At 39.5% G+C, this 22,336-nt stretch overlaps 1 protein-coding gene across 2 annotated transcripts in view; it reads right to left on the bottom strand.

The window, feature by feature from the left end:
• Positions 1 to 22,336, bottom strand: part of ACSS3 (acyl-CoA synthetase short chain family member 3) — a 117,816-nt gene that overhangs the window by 55,527 nt on the left and 39,953 nt on the right. For both annotated transcript variants that reach the window (XM_080393266.1, XM_080393267.1), the window contains 5 exons: positions 17,965 to 18,099; positions 17,552 to 17,692; positions 15,147 to 15,227; positions 14,967 to 15,062; positions 1,086 to 1,237 (listed from right to left, as the gene is read on the bottom strand). In XM_080393266.1, the coding sequence (XP_080249392.1) occupies positions 1,086 to 1,237; positions 14,967 to 15,062; positions 15,147 to 15,227; positions 17,552 to 17,692; positions 17,965 to 18,099 (605 nt within the window). The remainder of the gene's footprint in view (positions 1 to 1,085; positions 1,238 to 14,966; positions 15,063 to 15,146; positions 15,228 to 17,551; positions 17,693 to 17,964; positions 18,100 to 22,336) is intronic.

Genomic DNA, 22,336 nt, shown 5'->3' with positions numbered 1-22,336 from the left:
AGAATTGATGATAGCACTCAAAACAGATGGAAGAAAATAATGACAAACTTGTAATGAATACCTCAGGAATAAATTCAGCTTACTAATAAATAAAACTTCCCTGAGCAATTAAGAATATAGAGGTCTGATGAAGATACATGGCTTTGCATCTTCCCCTTCTCATTGGACAAGTGTGATAAAAGATGTTCTTATGACTGAATACCACCTATACAGTCTGACGGAGTCCTTGTTTGACGCTGAGTAAATTACTCAACTTCAAGATTAGATGTAGTCCAAACCCATGTATTTTTAATTTTCAGAATGTCTGCCATAGGATACAGAAACTTGGTCTGTAGAAGTACTAAACACTCACAGATGCAAGTCAGCGTGAGAGGCATTCTATTAATATAATGCTAATAACACACTTGAACCATGTAATGGTAAGAACTCCGAAACAGTGGTCGTTCAGCGGCTCAGACTGGATATTCAAAACTAATAGACGACTTTGACCTTAATCTCTCTGTAACTCAGCTTCCCATCTGCAAAATACAGATAATACCACTCTCTCATCTCACAGGGGATTTGTGAGGATGAACTCAGTCATGATTTTGAAGCATGCTGAGACAGTATAGTGATGGACACCCTAAAACCAGTACAAGATAGCAAATAGCTCAGTCATTGGAGCACATAACCATAAACAGTAACTAAGTTATGGGGAGAGAAACAAAACATTGACTAGCTGATGATGAACACTAAAGATTCTGCGCACTCAATGAAATGAGAGGTCATGTGGGAAGACAGTACAGGATCATGTAATCCAAGACAGTATTACAGGGTATATAAGCACAGTGGAGTAAAACTGAGGTTGAGCGAATAATCCTAACTCAGTAAGAGCTCTTAACCTTAGAATTGTAATCTTTTTAACAGCTTTCACCTCCTCCAAAATATCAATATAAAATTACAAGCAAACAGACAAACACCCAAATTGTCAAGAACACGCTTAAATTCTGCTATACAGAGGTGGGCAAAGCCCCAGACACTCTGCTATTCTTAGTTCATCCAGCCCATTTCTGTAAGAAACTGTTTCCAGTGTATCCTTAGTTTACCTTTTCAGAGAGTACTGCTTTCCCAAGGCTGCCTCAGGGTCCTGCTGACGGATTGCTCTAATTGCGCTTGGTGAAGTAAAGAAGGCAGCTACCTCATGCTCTGCTAGCACACGGAAATAGGCACCAGCATCTGGCGTTCCCACAGGCTTCCCCTATGGAAAGAATAATTTAAAATGTCACAGAATAAAAATACCTCATAATTCCTTGACAGTTCAAGGCTTCAAAACACAACGGTAGTGGTAGCACAGCAACAGAAGTAATTTCAAGTAAGACTTTAAAGAAGTGTTTGTTAAAAATAGTAATAATACTGTGAGCATATTCACTTGTAGAAATAAATTCACAAGCTTTGGGCACAATCTCTTGAATGAACACAGCACATACTAGTTGCTACTTAGAAAAATAGGACAAACAGGCATATGAATGAAAAGACAGCCAAAACGAAAAGCCATGAAAAGAGCTGTTACCACAGTGGTAGCAGAGGGAGTCATGCCTACATCTACCTGTACTGCAAAACAGCCTGTAAAGCAGCCAGAGTCATCCCACTGAACCAGGAGTCTCTGGACACAGTGGCACTGCAGCTAAATCCCCAAGCACAGGTCTGTGGAACATAATGTCAGCTTTTTCTCACCTAGAAATTTCCTCCCAGTTCTGGAAAAATTCCCACTTGGCTGCTTACAACTAGTTTCCTGGAACCTTTGTGCTGCTACTCTAGATGAAGCCTGGACAGAAGCTGAAGACGCTTTTCTGTTTTAGTGTGCTACCACTGTGGTCTGGTTTGTGGTTGGTTTGTTTTTTTAAAACGAAACATTGCCTTGAGCTAAGGGACTTAGTCAAGAGAATTGTAAACAGAAGTAATCAGATGTGACAAATTGTCCAATGGTAAGTAGTAAAAATAATAAAAAAAAAATCAAAAATACTTTTTCTGTGGTGCTGCAAATATGAACAGCAATTGGCACAGGATCACACAATCACTATTTTACCGTATATAATTAGCACGGTGTATGACCTGCTCCATACATATTCTGAAATTATGAAAAGATGACGTTAATGTGGAAAGAGTTTTAGCTTTACAGGTACTGGCATAACCTTTTCACCATAACCTTCACGCACTTAGAAGATGGACTTTGACAGAGCACACAAGTTAGAGACATATATACTTTTCATACTGCAAATAGGGCTTTGTCAACGCTTTATCAAGAAGCCACAAACACAAAGTTTCACTCCTGAAAAATCACCATATTTACAGCAGTTCACCAGTCACAAGACAAAGTCATACCTTCACCATACTTGTGTACATGCACATATGGAATGGATAAATAGGTCCAGTGGGAAAAAAAAGCAGCATACAAAACTAAGTAATACTTTTCATTTCACCAAGATGCAGAAGTAACAGAGGCATTTGAATACCCTGAAGAATTTACCAAATACAGTATTTTTCTTCTGATAATGAGGCACTAGTAAAACAGTACATGCCTTTATGAAAACACACACTAATCAAGTTAGTTGCCCCATCCCAACATAAAAAGCAGCACACTGGCTGTGATGCAGGCTCACATAATTCATCCCTCGCCCTCCCTCCCATCTGCCTTCCCCACTGCAGCCTTCCCCACTTGCTCTGCATCCAGCTGTGCCTGAACATGGGCAAGAGCACCGATGAACCATTTGGTTGATTTAAAGAACACAGGATGCCTGAGGTTGGATACATACCATTGGCTTTACAGCCCTATGGCGAGATACTGCTGGTGAGATGAGTGCTGGAGCAGAGGATCACCGTAAAAAGAAAAAAAAAACAAAACGACAAAACAGAACGTACAATTGAAAAACCTTTTTAAAGGATGGAGCAGGCGGTGAGAAGCAAATGGAGAGAAAACAAATAAAAGAAATGGTTCCCAGCCGAAGCAGCAGGAAGAAGTACCATCAACACCACCACTCCCCTTTTGGCTAATAGCCTATCCTACACTACGAAAAAGAAATGCAAAAGAATGTGATCTGCTTGCTGAAAAAGTGAGTTATGTCCTTTCTTTCTGTCAAATAAGCACAGTTCCCAAAGAAAAATCTTCCACCAGACTGTCTTCAAGTATCATCCTTGCAATCTTCATCACAACTTTCATGTGTTCATCAGTATTTGTTCATGAACTATTACTCAAGTTGATGTTTTCTCTCTATAACGTTCACTATACCTGCAGATCTGTAACCACCCCGTTAGGAGTTCAAGCCCACATCAGTAACTAATGCTAAAACAAATGGTCTCAGATTGAAAATTTCCAAATTTCTATAAACTTCTCATTAACTAATTATGTAATTGAACTAGTATCAATCATCTTGGACAGTAAAAAACCTAGCTGTGGAGCAATCTGAAATTCATTAGTCTGACACTAATAAGGTAGGTTGTTATTTTTAACCAAATGGAAATGCCCAGAGCCCATAAAAGGGCTGTCTGACGCTGAGCACACCCACTCCTTCCCCGGGGCTTGGCTGCCAGTGCTCAAGGCCAGGTTTGCCGTGGTACATCTGCGTAACCTTGGATCAGACCACTAGGAAAACAGCAGAATTATGATAAGAGCTGAAAGGAGCCTACCCTTCTTCCTTGGGAGGTAATTTATGCTCAGGCCCTCACCCTTGACCCCGGCTCGAGCTACATCGCAGCTGTGCCTGTGCCTCACACTTGCAGCAAGCTCCAGCCTGAGCCTCAGCCCGAGCGCATCTTCAACACAAGCAGCTAAACCTTTAGGCGTGCATGGATAGGCATGCAGGGCTCTGACAGGCTGGTACTGTCACAGCTAAGCCACAGCAGCTTTGGTTTGGGGAAGTACCGTTCTCAGATCTACGAGAAAAACAAAACACAAAGAGTGGAAGAGATAAAAAATTCACCTGACAGCTGATAAGAAACAATACTCAGAATAAGGCAACACTTAAAATACTCATTTAGGGGGAAAAAAAAGTCTGGCCCAGCTGTAAAATATTCTGATTCTGCAGAAAACCTTCCCCAGCGCCTTGGCAGCAGTTTTATGCATTTGCTAAACTGAACAGACATAAGCAAAACAAATCTGAGACACTGCAAATTAATTTCAGAGCCCAAAAACCTACAAATAGAATTGCCAAAGAGAGTTCTTATTTATCATACAAAAATTTTAAGAAGTACTGCAAGATGCCATGAGAGGCTTATCAACACATGCCATTTTGATTTATACAAGTTCGCAATATAAACCATAAAGCAGAGGGTAATTGAATTCATAATAGGCTGACAGATTGCTGAGTCAATTGGGGACTATGAGCAAATGAGATGCTTCCACTGGATTTCTGCAGGGATCAGTTCAAGACCTGTTGCTATTCAGTATTTGCATCAATACTGGAGATCAAAATTTATTTTTAAAGTTACTGGCAATAATATCTGTGGTTGGCAGAAACTAAGAGCATGGTAAACAACCAGGCAGGCAGAGAGCGATCTGCCTCATCGAATTTAAAAAAGAAAAGTAGAAGCAGACACTTCTTGCATCAGCTAGGATGATTCAAGTAGAAAAGATTTTCTTTTAATAACCTACAAAGACACTCTGAGACAGACAGACAGACAGGAACATCTTTCTAGAAGTACCCAGATTTAGCCTGTAATTTATCAGATGTCTACCAGCTGAGCAGACATCCTGAGGCAGAATGTCCTGATGGATAACACATGATTATGAAAGAAGATTCATAGTCAGTCAGCAAGAACTATCAAGGGGATAGAGAGGTTCTCCTATGGAAAGTCAGAGGCCACCAGGATGGGTTACTTGAGAGAAAAAGACATGAGAGGAACTATAATAAAATAACAAACAATGCATCAGTGACAGCACAGCAATTCCCTTTCTGTCTGACCTCGAACAACAAGGGGCCCTTCAACTAAAGATAAACTCGAAATCATGAGGAAATTCTCTCTGCATAGCACATATTATACATGGAATTCGTTGCCTCTAAAACCTGCCGACAACAAAGCACATACAAAGTCCTGACATACCAGGATTCAAAAGAATATGTTCATAGAGGCATTCACCCTTCTGCTGCTGACCCTGCTGCCAGACCTCCATTAAGGACTCGAAATGATCCATCCTACTGAATTCACTCCACAAATACAATCACTATGGGTCATGGCAGAAACATCACAAAACCGGCAAACTTCAGAGACAGTGCTTGCTTTCTAAGCTGATGATAATGGCTTACAAGAACGGCAAAAAGGCTGGATGCCTCCAAGAACTGTGCAAAATGAGAGTAATTTTAAACCTGTTGCTGTTGTTATTTACCGTGCAGATTTGTTGCAACAGCAGGGACTGGAAAGACCCCAGCAAGCATTGTAAGGAACGCTCCATGTGCACATGGGACAACAGCTCCTTCTCTGTCCTAGTCTACTAGTCCTTAATGATGGCCACTTGGCAAGTGTGGGCATCCTCTTCCTTACCTTAGCTCCAATTCAAAGTCCCAAGCACTGAAACTACAGCGCTGCCTTCTTCCTGATGCCACAGGCAGCAGCTAGACTTTCTCTTCACACTGCCCTGTTGCTTACAGCTTGCGATCCCATCAGCAAGAGTAACCCAGAGTGAGCTCTGAGACTTCAAGTAGCTTATTTATAGCCGAAGTTTATCATGCCTTGGAAAAAACAATCCAGGACAGATTATTAAAAGGAAAAACAAAAAACAAAAAAAAACAAAAAACACCCAGTCTTGCTGTATTCAAAGGAATTCATTACTGTTTTCACATTCCTGACAATGGTGTTACAGCAAGTAAAAATTGAAAGCATGAGGTTTCCATAGCAATTGTTAAAATGACAAGTTGCACCTACTAAGTAATTTAAAAATAAACAAATCACTTTAAGAATTGAGGGTATGAAGTTAGCACAGTTTATATTCAATATCGGTTGTCCTTAGGCAAAGGGGATGAGGTGTTCTTTCCCCACATCTAAACAGCATATTGACACTCCCTAACCCAACAGCCATCATGTGGCAATCATTTAGGAAACTTTGGCTACAGATTTATTAATATCCACTGTTAAGACAGTATTCTGAACAGAGGAAAAATGATACACTATTTCTCTTTGTAAACATTATTTTTCTCCCTGTGTGTACAGAAGTCTTTCTTCCCATTTTTAAGCCTCAAAAAGACGACACTGTTGTCATGAACACTGTCTGAAGACTTGACTGGTGGCATCTCAGAGAAAGAAAAATGAGAAACGTACTATTATTGTTTAATAATTTTCTCACCAAGAGCAAAAATGTAGACATGTAGGTCAACCAGATATAAACTCTGATTTCTCTTTAATATTCACTTTAAAGAAAGAAGGATCTTTACTCCTTTTACTTTCCAAAACCAACACATTTTAAACTGAGGTGCCTTTATAATCACAATAACCATCTCGACCCCCACACATTTACACAGAGATAAAACTTCAATGTAAGACTGTGTGAGAGAATGCTGAAGGAACTCATTGCTTTCCTCCCTGTTCTTTCTTGTCTTACTCTGCACCTGCTAGAATGAAAACCTCTTCACTGCAGTGGTTCTCTTCTGCTAATTCATGCAACAATTTTATTGTGGCCCACTATCAGTGGTCAAAAATAGTGACTATAAAACTATCAAAGTCTTTTATCTCCAAGAAATTGCAGTTTTTCTCACACTGCTTTCCTCTCCTGCTTAACTAATGGGGTGGTGATGAGTTAATCCCTTTGGAATGAAGAATCTAATTAACGTCTATTAGGTGTTTAAACATTAAATAGACTATAGCAATTTAATATTCAAGCTAATATGATATTTCATTCTATAAATGTGCATTTCTGCTGTTGGGTGAAGTTTTTGCTCTTTGTTATTCAGAATCTCAGAGAAGTCAATCAGAGTGGTCCCCAGCCTTACAATTCTATGAATTTACACAGAATCACAGAAGGGTTCAGAGTTGGAAGGGACCTCTGGAGATCATCTAGTCCAGCCCCCTACTAAAGCAGGTTCACCCAGAAGAGACTGCACAGTCACATCCAGGAGGGTTTTGAATGTCTCCAAAGGAGACTCCACAGCCTCTCGGGGCAGCCTGTTCCAGTGCTATGTCACCCTCAAGGTAAAAATACTTTTCCTCATATTCAGGTGGAAGGTGGAACCGCCTGTGTTGCGGTTTGTGCCCATTGCCCCTTGTCCTGTCGCTGGGCACCGCTGAACGGAGCCTGGCCCCATCCTCCTGACACTCGCCCTTAAAATACCTGCAGGCATTGGCAAGGTCCCCTCCCAGTCTTCTCTTCTCCAGGCTAAACAGCCCCAGCTCTCTCAGCCTTTCCTCATCAGGGAGATGCCCCAGTCCCCTCATCACCTCCGTAGCCCTCCACTGGACCCTCTCCAGTAGTTCCCTGTCTCTCTTGCACTGGGGAGCCCAGAACTGGACACAGCCCTCCAGATGTGGCCTCACCAGGGCAGGGGGGAAGGATCACCTCCCTCAACGTGCTGGCCATGCTCCTCCTGATTTATTTGGAAATCACTGGGGTTTTCCCAGACAAACTAGAAAACGGAACTCTTTTTGTAATAGAATTAAACTTGAAAAGGAATAAAAACTATTTCTTTATTTTTTTTGCTATTTAATTTCTATTTTCTAGTGAAAGTCGTTTAACTGCAGTTCTCTGTTTAATTATTTGTGGAGATTCTGAAGCCCCCCAAAATTGCATACTGGAACTATATTGAGCATATGGAGATGAAATAAAGATGGAGATGGGGTTTGAAAAGTATCCAATATTAGGTAAATAGTGCAAGTTATAAAATCAGCCTAGAAAGGAGCTCAATTTTTTTCTTCTCCAGATTTCAGCTGAACTCACACATTTAGTGTCAATGCACTCCAAATAGGTATGTTATGTGTCCACTGCCTCCAAAAGTTCTTGATTAAAATGCAAAGGAAGTTAAAAGAAGATTTTATTACTCATAAAGTAGGATTCTAAAATAAAAAAATAAAAAATTAAAGCAATACTTTTTGACTAGTGGATAGAACGCTTGAATAAATGAACTGAAAACTGCGGATAATTAAATACACTTAGAAATAAAAGGAACAATCATGCACATGAGGGGGAAAAGAGATTACTATCTATACAGGTATACTTACATAGCATATAGGCTTACCTTTATGAACACTCATCCGCATATGGGAACGCACATCTATGACACACACTGACACTGCAAGGACGAGCTCTTAGCAGCATATGCTGAATTTCTCACACTCCTACACGTACAAATAAGAATGCAGTCTACAAACCCTTTAGTCAAAACAGTTAATAGTGTACTATTTCATGTACTGCAAAACCAGCAGCAATCCTAACTAGCGGACTATTATATACTTCACAGTTAGCGATCCACGTAACAGCTGACTTGAGAAGGTGCAGCCCTGTGCTGTGCTTGTCTCTCTCTTAACTTTGCCCAGATCATCTACTCTGTGTGAGTCTACCCAAGCAAAGAAAGCAAAGATTTCCAGCATATGTGTAGATCTTATACAAGAAAATTAACCTTACGTATTGGTCCATCCCATCAAACACAAAAAATGCCATCAACTGTAAGATCAGCAAAGAATAGATATCATTTTCCTAAAGTATACTTCTGCTTCATAAATCCTGAATATACTTATTAACTCTGATTATCTACATAAATAAAGTTCCTGGGAAAGTAGAATCAAGATTGAAGGATGGCATGTTAGTACTTAATTAAGTATAGCTTACAGTGATGTCCACACATCCTTTTAAGCCTTCATTTCCAGACAACAGAACAAGGTCAAAATAAGTAACAGGGCTTTCTTGTTTAAGGATACTGAATTTCCAAAGATTTCACGGGGTCTTTACATACTGTAAAGATGTAACAGCAAAGAGAAAGAGACAAATGGAGTCTTGTGGGATTTAAATACAGCACACAGACTGTTATCCCTCACCCTTTCACCTCAGGAAAAGGCAGGTGAAAAATCCACACTGAATACCTCAGTATGTAAAGCCATGCATACTTCAATTAATTTTTTGGAGCCAAAGCTTACTTCTTTTGTTCACAGTGGTCTCTTCTGCCACCACAATAATGCATAGAATTGTCCAGACTGTTTCTCCTCTTTACAGGAAAAATGATCATTTTATACACAACAGAAAGAGCATAGTAGTGATTGCTCTTTAATAGTTAATTGAGAGCCTACATGACTTAACTCAGGATATTAAAATCAATCCCCCAATTATTTAGTGAACTTTTAGCAGTTCTCACAGATGTATCCATACTTGCCCTACATAAATGAATACCACACAGGAAGAATCTGACAAGCATGACCTCTGGGATGAGTAAAAGATGTAGGACAGCTGTACAGTATGTACACATGTGCTACAAAGTATCACAAATCCACCTCTGCATCTGGAGTTATTTGCAAGTTCAACTACACAAGTATCTAGTGTTAATTCTTCTGGACATCTACACAAATGTATGTATTTTAACATATGAACTGCAGTAAATTTACCATACTTGGTTTTCCATAGAAAGAAATATTTAGCTACTGAGGAAACCCTTCTGCATAAAAGTCTACCTCATGAGTTCAACGTATTCTCTCTTAGCTGTTCCTGTTGAATTCTGCCTCTTTTTCTTTTCCCAGGATTTTGCACTACTGCTTTTAAACAAAGACCTTCCTCCTTTTTTTAAAAAACCTACTTGATTAATTTTAGTTTGCAGCATCCTAGAAATAACCTGGTTTCCTCATGTCCTTCAGAACTTGTATGTGTACTACAAACCAAGTGTTACTCCTGTAATCAGGAAGCTGGAAATTCTCATTGACTCAAAAGCTTTCAGAAGTTCCACAGTGAGCTGGTTTGAAAATTCACAGAAGCAAGTGGATTCCACCAGATCAGAGACTCTTTTAAAAAAGAGCTAAGCATAAGCAATACTCAAACGAATGGCTGATTTTTACTGCCATAGTTGCACTGTAGATATTCTCTGCATCATGTATTTCAATAATGCATTCATTGCAAGCCTTCATGCTGAACACTGAAACTAAGCAAGTCAGTAAACTTTACCTGGACAGCGTACATTGAGATTCAAATTAAGAATAACCATTTGTTTAAGTTTTCTCTGGCTGCTGCAATCATTGTCTGGGAGTTTTAAGGCATGTGAGCTTCTCTGTCTTAGCCATTTAGGGAAAAAAAAACCTTGTACTTGTTATCACTTTGTGTACTTAAATATTTAATTAAAAAGACTTGTTTTGCAAACCTGCTTTTCTGAAAGATTATTGAAAAATCAATCCAATGACTAGAAGCTAAAAGAAGTTATTTGCCTCAGATCCTACAAGTCATAACAGATTTTCCTATCGCATAGAAAAAATTAACACTACCCACAGTCCTTCCATTAAGAGAAGAAAAAGTTAACATATTCCAAAACATATTTTAAGACCTCAAGATTTGCTTTGCTTTTAAACACTGTATTTTGTTTCTTATTTTACATTTTTTTTACAAAACCAATAAACAACAGGTTTTTTTACAAAGAAACATACACAGGTGTCACCTAGTCACAATCTGCCATTCTATGAGAGATTATCAATCTTCTTCCTACTACATGCACTGGTAAAAATAAACTCAGTACCATGTGAAAAAAGACCATGAAACACAAATATGAGCACATATGGTGTCACAGACTTTGTTTACATAGCAAGTAGTGAGGTGAATTAGAGCAGATTAGCAGATCAAAACATTTAATGCCAATGCTCTTTACTTCTTCCATTAGATGCTCTTTGAGGTTTATTTTAGACTAGACTTAGACTTGTTCATTAGACCAAAAATGCAGCTCAAAGTTTTATGATGAAAAGCTATCCTAAAGATCTTTGTTCCTCGACTGAAGGGACTCCTCTTCTAGGAAGTGTCACACTTCCCCATTCATGTTTCCTGCAGATGACAGTAGCATGTCAGTTCACGCACTGCCAGTAGACTCCACCATAAAGTTTCTATATCCCCTATGTTCCATATCTCTGGTCACAGAACCAAAACATATGCCAGTGCCTTCTTGCCAACAACAGACAGGATCATTCATGATGTCCCCAGTGCCAATGAGCATCATGAGTGATAGTACATACCCTTGCGGCCCTCTGCCAATGGTGCAGCACAGGCCTAACTTAACTGTGCTATTACTGAATGCATCATGGAACCGCAACCTACATTTGGGCATCTGAAAGACACTGGGCTACATAGGACAAACACTGTGCAAACGTTTCCAATGCCCTCCAGATTCAGGGTATCACTTTTAGTCTGAATGATCTAAGAGGACATCTTTGAGACCTTCCTTCAGACTGAAACACTCAGCACAGTTTCTGCAGTACCTGTATGCACAGTTCTCTGCTCTCTTTGTCATAGATGGGTCATCCAGAAATCCATTTGTATCAGGACTTTGCTCCTTCACTGCAAACAGTCATCAAGCCACTCAGCATTCACAAGTGCATGGAGTGGAACGGGAGGAATACCACTGGACATCAATGTCTCTCAATTCAGCAAATGTTATGCAACGATTAAAAAGGAACTGATTCCCAATACTTCTCTCTGTCCTTAGTTTTCCGCTCCTCCGCAACTGTGTGCTTCACACATTCCTTTGATGCATTCAATCGATTTTTGGGGGGTAAACCTTGTTAATTCAACTATGCCTTACCACAGCCTGCAGTGCCCTTCCCTTTATAGCCTTTCCAGAGTGTGACTTGAAGCACAGGAAGAGATAATTATATTGCCAACAACCACTATCTTAACCACTGCATTTCAAAGAAATAGTATCATCCTGAATGATAGTTGTTGTGCAAGCAGATAACTGCAGGGCAGGGACAGAATCTGACACACCAGAAGTACCAGCACCACTACCACCACAAGGTAGGTCCTTTATACACAGTGTTTGAGGAGAGAAAGACAGTGTGGCTGGGGTTTTGTGCAGAAGCCTAGGAGGGCTGTGTTATCGAGGCACACCATGTACATGACTTCTGCAGTTGCCAGGACTATGCCTGGCACACCGGCAGAGCTGGGACGGGGCAGGTGGTCTCTGATGGAGCTTGTTGCTCCACAGAACTTCCCTCACAGCTCACAGCCCCTGAGGAATCACCTCTCGAGGCACAGCAGCTCTCGCAGTCAATGCACACACTCATGTCGCCTTTCCACAGCTCTGGACCAGTGCCCTGACTTCACCTGAAACCTCCTAAGCACAGTCCCACGCTCAGTACGTGTACAGGAAAGGAGCACGCACACTCACTCAGGCAGGCATCTGGACCGCTGATTTTGCAGTTCCCATTGCCTGCCTTGGCAGAGGGAGGGTGCTCCTACATGTTGTCTTGTGGGTGTCCTCTGGGAGTTGCAGGCATGTAGACATGTAAAACACTGTAGGTATATTTTTCCCTGGACTTTTCTCCCACACTATTGGTCCTGGGACTGAGGGCATGGATGTTCTCTAGAGCACCGAGTTTGGTGGAGTGCTGTCCCCTCCCCTAAAGATCTGCTCAAGATCTTTCTAGTAGAGGCACATGTACCATGCCAGCTCTGAAGCATGGTCTTCCCACCTCATCAAGAACATGGTCTTCATCTACTTGAAATGAATCCAGCGCTGCTTGTCAGTCCTCTCTCACTCTGCAGCAGGCTTCACATTGGCAACAGGGTGGTTTCTGGAAAAACCTTTGGGCCTTTCAAACCACAGCCTGTCAAGGCCTGGGTTGCCCCTGCTCAACATTCTGGGAGGCCAATGCAACAGTTGTCACTATTGTAAAATGCAGCAGTGTGAAAGGAGGTAAAAAAGATGTTCATAAAGGAGGAACAGCAAAAGAAATAGGATGGGTGAAGATGACAGAAGCAAAAGCTTGGGAGCAGCTGAAAGTCAGAACAAGCAGACATCTGGCAGTCATTAGCAAATATGAAGTCACACATACCATTTGGCCCTTTTGCATAGCACAAGAAGTACTTGAGAATAAGGTGAGAGCTCTTGACAGTTTTAAAGCTTTCTGTCGGAATATGTACTTTTCATTTGTTCTAGAAATCTTCACAGTAGTGCAGTCCCACTCATTGGATCCTTCCCTTTTATCACAAGTGGCAAAACTTCTCTCAGCTTTCTCTGTAAAGAGTAATTCATATGTCTAAAACCCCTCTGTGAACTAAATCAATAAGCAAGGACAATCACAGGACTTATTTCAGAACTGCACTACTTCTGTGATTTGAAGCATCATGTAGACACCCCCCTAATGATCGTTGCTTTTCTGGACTTTAGGATTCTTGACCTGCTTCAAAAGGTGTCTTCTGCTTGTGAGAATTTCTCTTTTAAGTTTATAGAGAGAACTTCCAGCAGTCAAGTATACTTCTGTCCTCCAAAACAGGATGCAGCAAGCCACAGTCCATTCTGTAGTGCCTGATGCAGTACTACCCAAACAGTTTTGGACACAACCTCACCTCACTGCAACTGCCCATGCTTCCTCAGTATCCCCAGGATTCAGAAACATACTTATTCAAAATTCAGGCACAATTCCAGCACAAGGTATCCACCAACAGCAGCATGTAAGTTCATAACAGTGAAACACATCTCAAGCAATACCAACTTAACTGGTTGTGCAAACACCAAAGGGTTGTTTTGATAATGCTTGCTCCTGAAAACAGTAACAACCCATTTCTGTTCTAGTATGGTCATCTTCAGTTGTATGATGTAATAGCAGGAAAACGGAGAAAGTTTAATCATAATACCCACTTCCTCATGCAGAACTTCTGCACCTATGGAGGTCTGTAAAACAGTATGCTTCCACGATGCCATGCTGACTCCCCTGCTCCAGAAGCACTAGGTACAGATGGTTCTCTAACAGTTGCTATATTCACAATATCATCAAAGCTTGTTTCATCTGCTTTTTCATGTCCTCAGTGTCCAGCACATTCACTATACTTTTGCAGTTCTTGGATGCTCTGAGTTACCATTGGATTTCCCTTAATGGTTCACATGTTTCTCATTACCACCACAAATCAACAGAGGTGATTAACATGTCACGATGGCAGAGCAAAAACAACTTCTGCCTCCAGGACAGTCAGAAAAGACAGAACAATTACAAGGTGGTTGTCATGCTGCACAGCATTGGAGAAGTCTAGATATACCCAGAATTCCTAATGTCAGGTGAATGCAGACAACCAAGCCTCAGCATGCTTAAGAGCTAACAACATTGGTGCTTTTACATAGAAAGTCTTTCACTGTCATTGATGGATACTGGATTCACTCCCTGAACAATAAAGAGTAAGGTTCAAGCAACACTGTATCTTCTTGCCTGGTGATTAGACAATCAACAATAACTTCTCAAAAAAATAACAATGTAAGGCAGCATGATTGCTTTTTTGAGCAAAATTAGGATGCAGCAGGCCACTCTAACTGGACTAGTCTCCTCTCCACCTCACTGAGTTTCATCCCCCAAGGAGAAGGACCAAGCCCTGAATGTCATCTGAGTCTTGGCTTCAGATGCTTTGAGTGATAGAGGCAGGAAAGAAGAGGTAAGTCTCTTCACAAGTTCTTGCTCCAACCCAGATCCAGCAAGAATCTGTCACCTCCAGACATGCAAAACACAACATCCTCTCATAGATCCATAATAAAGATAGCCTAATGGCCTGTGGCTGAAGCCTCAGCAACACAGGTACTCTCCACCACCCGCCATTTCTAGGTTTGTTGTTTTGGAGTTCCTTGCCCCACTGAACATCACCAGTCACACAGATTAAATAGACAAGTTTGAAGAATAGTGAAGTCTTCCTTCAGAATTACTGTAACAGATGGGAGAGTATAAACATTGAAGATATACACACAATTTAAACATATGTGGCATGAAGAATAGACAGGCATAAACAGGACCACCAACTGGAGGAGATGCTGCCTTTTCAAAGGCTGGCTTTTTAGAATGGATCATACCTCATACAAAACTGTAGTATTCCCATGAAGGAGAGGCCCATAGCAAATGTAGGAATGACCAACAACCCAGCCTAAATCAGAAGCTGCCCACCACACCTAAAATGAAAAGAAACCATAACTACAGTGAGGAGTTTTTAAGAGGAGTTCAAAAACATTTACATGACATTTGAACAGAATTACCTCACCAGGTTTGAGTCCATATACAGCTGACATTGTCCAGTTCAGCATAACTGCATAGCCACCTGTTGGTCTGACAACACCCTAAATGAGAAAATGTGAATATTTAAGATCATTTGCAGGATGCAATGATATTCCTGTCTTCAATGAAATTTTGGGGTTTTAGCAGCAATAGACTTAAAGTCTAATTCCAACACCTCACTTAAGAAAAGGACCCATTCCAACAAGTACACACGTGTGCTAGCATTCCCACTGAAGAAGTAACTTTGGAAAACAAGCAAAATACACAATAAAACAAACATAAAATCCCAGCCCAAGGCCTAGATGACAATAATTTTCAGAAGATAACGAACAAAATTAGAATTCTGTCATTAAAATTGGACATACAAACATTTCTTCAACCTATGCTGACAAAAAATAAGAAACTATTTATTTCACTGAAACTACGGCCATCTAAATGCTAGGCATGTTTTAACTTCATTGCCTACACTCTCTGTATCATCACCAGAAAAGATAAGCACCTGTGGTATTGCTCACCCCAAAAATAACTGGGGAAAATTACTCCCTGAAATGTACCCCTCTTTCTGCAATTTAAAGATGTCAGAAAATTGGCTTAAACAAGATGTCTGTTCTTGAAACATCTAATATCTAGCCTGAAGTATACATACGAATGCAAAACAAAGAACATCCCAGTCTTAGTCTAGAAGAAGGATTTGAAAATTAGAATGAGAGAGTATCAAATAGCATCATGCACCTTGGTAAGCCAAAAACAGGCTCTGGAACATTGTTAATAGGAAAAAAATTGAAATACTTTGTAATATTACATGTCTAATACACATTTCATCATCTTCTAGTATAGTGTTTCTGGAAGAAATAATTAAGTAAACTATATCCTGATGTTCTGAAGTAAAATTCAGATGAGATTAATCGGACCAAACAAATGTCTACAGTACAGACATTACAATGCAGCCGTCCGTGCTAGGCACAGTACATTCTCTTCATATAGTTAATAGGATGAAACAGACACTTTCAGGCCTCGTCTAAGAAATCAAGGACTGTAGAGACATATTAACTCATTAAAATGGATATTGCCACAGCAGAGAATGGTTAAATAACATCTCACAAATTTCAGAAAGCAGATTGCCTTTGTTAGTCTCAGCTTCTAACTTAGTCCCTGCTCTGAGATCAACAAAAGTTTTTTGAAGGTGTTAACTGAGTGATTTTACTTACATGGTGATTTAAAAGCAAGTTCCTTAAATGAAAAAAAAAAGTTATTTTATTCATTAAGTTACTCACTGTAGCTTAGCACAAGTTGACAAACTCCCTCGTATAAGGGTGACCCTTTCAAGGTGTCTATGTTTTCCTCCAGAGAGCCAACACTGTGAAGTAAACTTCTGAGAACTTTTATCTCTGAGATACTATATCTTGAAACTAACAGTCTAGGAAAATACCTGTTGTAACAACGGATGTTATCGTGGACCTTTTGACAGTATAATTAAATAATTCAAGACACATATGTTGCTTTGAAGTGCCCACGTTCAAGGCAAAAGCAGAAGACATTTTTATCAGCAAAACTGATGTTTGTTTTCCCTTATCTCCCCATAAATTCTGAACTTTATAGACAACACCATTAAATAATTTTCTAGTAGCAGTCTAAGCACTGCCATACGCAGGGATGCATGATACTGTCTCTGAATTTGTACTGCTAAGAGCACCGCTAGAAAATTATATTCAACTTGTCTTCTACACTTCAAAAGAGAATTGTTAAGTACCAAGCAAACACTCAAGAGTTTGCTTTTAAAATTGATCATTAAGACTGAATGACATTTGAAAGCAAACATTTTCAATGGATGCCCTATGTTATTACTCAATCTGAACTTTCATTTTCATGGGAATTATGTTCTCAGAACTATTCAGTAACACAAACCTTCAATACATGCTTCATTCCATTTAATCTGAAATGTCACTGACTGCATCTTATCGATGGGAAGATTAGCTAATATGTAAATAAGGAATAAGCAAAGACTATTCAGCAATAAATGCCATCACACAACTGATAATATTAACTAATGTTGCAGTTAAGTGATTATATTAGGCTTCTCTGAAACAGTTAAAACACAGAAGATACTAATGGATAAAAAACATTCTGCTGTCCTCAAAAGTTTATACTGCACAAACATTTTGATGTAAATGCAGTTTATATTACTCTATTTAAATAAACAAACATGATTTATTCCTATGATTTTAAAGCAGTGAAATGTGAATAAATTAGATTAAACTATTTCTAGCAATGTTTATCATTTACAGCAGTGAGGTCTGGCAAATATTTTCAACCTTTTTAATTAAATGTTTTCTCAAGTGGAACTGCAAATAGGTTGGACACAGACAGACTACAGATAATCCTTTACCTTGGGCAAGCCTGTTGTTCCAGATGTATACAGAATATAAAGTGGATGGTCTGAGGGAACGGAGACACATTTATAACACTGTGCTTTTGCAAGCTCTTCTTCCCAGTCAAGATCACGACCTGGGGCAAGAGGAACATGGCCCTGCCCATTGAAAAATAGAAAATTTTTGAAAGAAAAACAGATGGAATAAATGGAATTGGGTCAAAAAACGTCCTATGCAATTTTTTGTACAGTAATCTCTCTGCTGAATTAGTTATATTTACTATTTAAATTTTATGAATAAAAAGTTCTCTCATAAAATTAAAAAACAAACTACAACAGATACATTAAAAATTTTACTTGTAAAAGAGAAAAGGCACATGCGATACATACACATCTGAAATATAACAAAGGCAAAACAACTGTACACCCACCAAATTAGGTCGCTTGTAAATGAGAACTTTGTCAGGTTTGCTCTGTACCCTTGCCAGTGCTCCTTCTAGAAGGGATATGTATTCCACTTTCCTTTTTGGTTCTACTCCAAAACTTGCTGTTACAATAAGTTTGGGCTAAAATAAAGAAGTTAGATTGTTAATATACACATTTGAAATTATTTTATATAGGTAAGCTAATATGTTTTCCATTAAGTCCTTTGATTAATGATGCTCTGCATATAAGATCTTTTTTTACATAATCAGAAACAGAGGGTTTCAAACAGTTTTGTAAGGAAATCAAACCTGTGTGATCTTGCTGTCCATGCATCTGGTTTTTTGTTCAGGAGCATATCAATAACTTCTGACACTTCACTATTTTCAACCAAATTTGAATAATAAATTAACAGTATTAAGTTCTTGCAAGCTGCACAAAAATTAATGAACAGAGAGAAAACCCCATCTCCATCTTAGTCTCTCCATTAAGGAAAAGTGGTACAGGGATGTCAACAATCATCTGCCCCGTTTGGCCTGCTTTCTAATTATCTGCCTGCACCCAATGGTGTATTTCAGAACTAGCTGTAGCACTTTGCTGGCTCTTTTTCAGCCTGCAATTAAACAGCACTGGAGGGGAAACAGGAGCAAGAGGAAAAAGAAGGCAATCAAGAGATGACAGAAAACTAGAAATACAGGAAGAGAAAAAGCTGAAGTCATAAGGCACATGAGGGAAGTCAAGCTAGAATCTTTCAAGCGATGGTTGCAGGACTCAGGATGCAAAACCACTAAAAATCAGATTTCCATAGTTCTAGGGTTTTTTAGAATAACTTTTATTTCCAAATGTGGATTTAGCATATTTGTCATTAAATTAACCTCAGCTCTTACATAAGATTTCCTAAGTCAAGAAATCTGCATACAAGCTTGTCGTGGTTTAACCCTGGCCAGCAACCAAGCACCACGCAGCCGCTTGCTCATTTCCCCCTCACCCAGAGGGATGGGGAGGAGAATCGGAAAGGAATGTAAAACTCAAGGGTTGAGATAAGAACAATTTAATAAGTAAAGCAAAAGCCGTGCATGCAAACAAAGCAAAACAAGGAATTCATTCACTATTTTCCATGGGCAGGCAGGTGTTCAGTTCAGCCACCTCCAGGACAGCCAGGCTCCATCACCCGTAACAGTTACCCAGGAAGACAAATGCCATAATGCCATATGTCCCCTCCTTCCTTCTTCTTCCCCCAGCTTATATACTCAGCATGATACCATATGGTATGGAATATCCCTTTGGCTAGTTCGGGTCATCTGCCCTGGCTGTGCCCCCTCCCAGTTTCCCTGTGCCCCTCCAGCCCTCTTGCCGGCAGGGCTCAAGAAACTGAAAAGTCCTTGACTCAGTATAAACATCACCCAGCAGCAAGTGAAACCATCCGTGTGCCATCAACGTTGCTCTCACACCAAATCCCAAACACAGCTGGGCACCAGCTACTAAGAAGAAAATTAACTCTGTCCCAGCTGAAACCAGGACAAAACTATTTTGACTTAGATCCCAAGATACAGTATTTTTATTTCTTGTATTTCAGGAAATAAAATGCAGCACCAAAAAAACTATGTGTTAGAACACATTTTAATTGGAGAAGACTGAGTCTTCAATCTCCTTGCTTTTGGAGTTTTAGAAGTATATTTATATTATGCTCCTCAGTTTGATCAAGCTAGTTTACTAATTGTATGCATTAGCATAAATCTCATTAACTAGGCACAAACCGCAATGACACAGTTTAGGCTGCATTAAACTCAGCACAGAAAGCACAGATTAAATTGTTTTCTTGTGCAATAATAAAACATTTCCTGTCCAAATGTGTCATTCAGGGAAGTTTGCTAATTAGTGTGTATTCAAAATAAAGATTTCAGATGAGCTTTAAAATTTCAGCATTTGTCATCTTTCTCTTTTGGGATGCACTGATTTTAATAAAAGATGATACAATACAATGCAGTTAAACTGAAAATTAATCTGGAGGCTACCCTGAAATTAGACTGTAATTAATGTAAGATATTAACACAATTCTATTCAATTGTTAAGATGAAAGGCTGTTGTCAACAGCAGGTTTACAGTCATTTGTAATTGGTGCCACCTCTGCTTATCAAGTGCTTTGAATGCAGTAAAGAAGCCTGAAATAACCAATACTAGATTGGCTAAGGTGATGTATTTCCCAAGTGAGGGTTGCTACTTGGAAGCATCATGGATTGCAAAGTTCCATTACTGGCTTCACCTGCTGTTTTCTAGTGTTTTACCTGTCTGCCTACTGATAGTATTTCCCCTGCATCTCTGCTCCAACAGTGCTTTTACATATCAGTTCCCACTTCTTCATGCAGCCCTACACAGTAAGATTACATAGGAATATAACTAGTTTGAAGAAAACAGAAAGTTCAAAGGTTTGCTGAAGAAGGAATGCTGGCAATAGTGAGCTGTAGGAAAAAAAAAACAACAAACACACAACATAAAAAGGTAGAAATGAGATAAAGCAAGGCCCAACAGAGTCCAACAATTTTACTCTGTTGTAAACATTCCTCCTACAAATTCTTCTATAGTCTCTAATAGCATACAAGGTAAAGTTTAGAAAAAAACAATAAATACATTTTATTGGGCCAGTTAATAAAGCTGCAAAACAGCCAAACTGAAAACCAGCTAGCTTTGGGGCACAAAACGTCAAGACTGTCACCAAGATGTTTACTGAGGTTTACAGCACTCAGGCCCTCATTACTGAACACACAAAGCTCTTTCACCTTCATGCCCCAGCCATACATCTGATCATAAGCCATGCTCAAACTTACCATGCCTTTGTTGTGCCACACTCCTCAATAAAAAAAGTGACACTCATTTTAAAAAAATCCAGTGCTTATGCAGTAATTATATAGCTCCACTGCACCTGCTGGTACTGCACCAGCTTCATTGTTAGATGATCCATGCCAGACTGCCATGCACATTAAGTTCTGTCAGATATTATACTGTGGTCTAAAGAAGGAGACCTGAATCATACCATACAAGTAGTTAAAAATAAAATGCAACGTAGTGCCTTCTAATCTACAATACATATTCCAAAAATAAACAGTGCTTCAAGACAAGAAAAGAGACTGGACTGCAAGTACGATAAGGCAATTGTGCATCCTAAGTATCAGCAGCTGAGCTTGCTGCCTAATCACTCAGAAGGTTTGATCATCTAATGATGAGAAGTCAGGGTAACCTATCATAGCTATACCTGTGCACCAGAACTATGTTTTATTCAGAATAAATGAAACAAAACAAACAAACAAAAAAAAAAGACAAAAAAGAAAAAAAAAGAAAAAATAGAGCTCATTTTTTCAAATAAGTCTTGTTAAAATTTCCAGATATGTCAGCTGTACATAAGTGAGCAATACACTGTTTCCAACCTCAATAAAAGACAGTAACACTTCTGAGCAACTTGGGTGTCTTGTACATATTGTATTTCAAAGAACTGTTGTCCACTTGCAAATCGTAATACTGCTTTAGTGAAGCGTCTTCAAAAAACACATCTGAAAAACTTACTTCTATTTTATTTTGCAGGGTTTGGATTTAAAATCTAAAAAGTCCTCCAGAATTGCTATACAATTATTTTGATTCAAAAAACATGAGAAAAATTGATTGTTGAAGACATAGCAACTACCTTATTAAAGAACAGTACACTTATACACCTATTAAGTAGCCTTCTCAGTTATCCTAGTTTACTAAGATAAAGTGCTTAAACAGATGTCATGTTCATTTCTCAAAATATAGTTACTGTCCTTTTCCATCTGCTGGAAAAGCTGTAGGCAATCCAAGAGACTCCTGGAATGCACTGAGGATAACTTCTCAAGCCAGGTAGTAGATAGCCCTACCAGAGGGGATGTGATACTGGACCTGTTGGTCACCAATGCAATTATCATTATGATAAAAATAATAATTTTTTATTATCTGAAATCAATTATAATGATCTCAATCAGTGACATCACGACTGGAGGCAGCCTGGGATGCAGTGACCATGCACTGGGGGAGTTTGCACTCCTGATGGATATGGATCAGGCAGAGTAAAGTCCGGACCCAGAATTTCAGGAAAGCAAATTTCCAGCTCTTCAGGGAGTTAGTCAATAGAACGCCCTGGGAAATCACCTGCAGGGGCAAGGGAGCAGAACAGACCTGGTAGTTCTTTAATGACATTTTCTATAAAGCATAAGAGCTCTCAATCCCCAGATGTAAGAAATCAGGTAAGAAAGGCAAGAGCTCAGCATGGCTGAGTTGAGATCTGCTGGTCAAACTGAAGGACGAGAAGGAAATGCATAGACAGTAGAAGCAGGGACAGGTATCCTGGGAAGAGTATAGGGATGCTGCCCT

Source organism: Falco punctatus (genome assembly GCF_963210335.1).
Source record: "Falco punctatus genome assembly, chromosome: 6".
NCBI classification, from domain to species: domain Eukaryota; kingdom Metazoa; phylum Chordata; class Aves; order Falconiformes; family Falconidae; genus Falco; species Falco punctatus.
The sequence above is the reverse complement of the archived record's forward strand: the minus strand, read 5'-3'. Positions and strand labels throughout refer to the sequence as shown.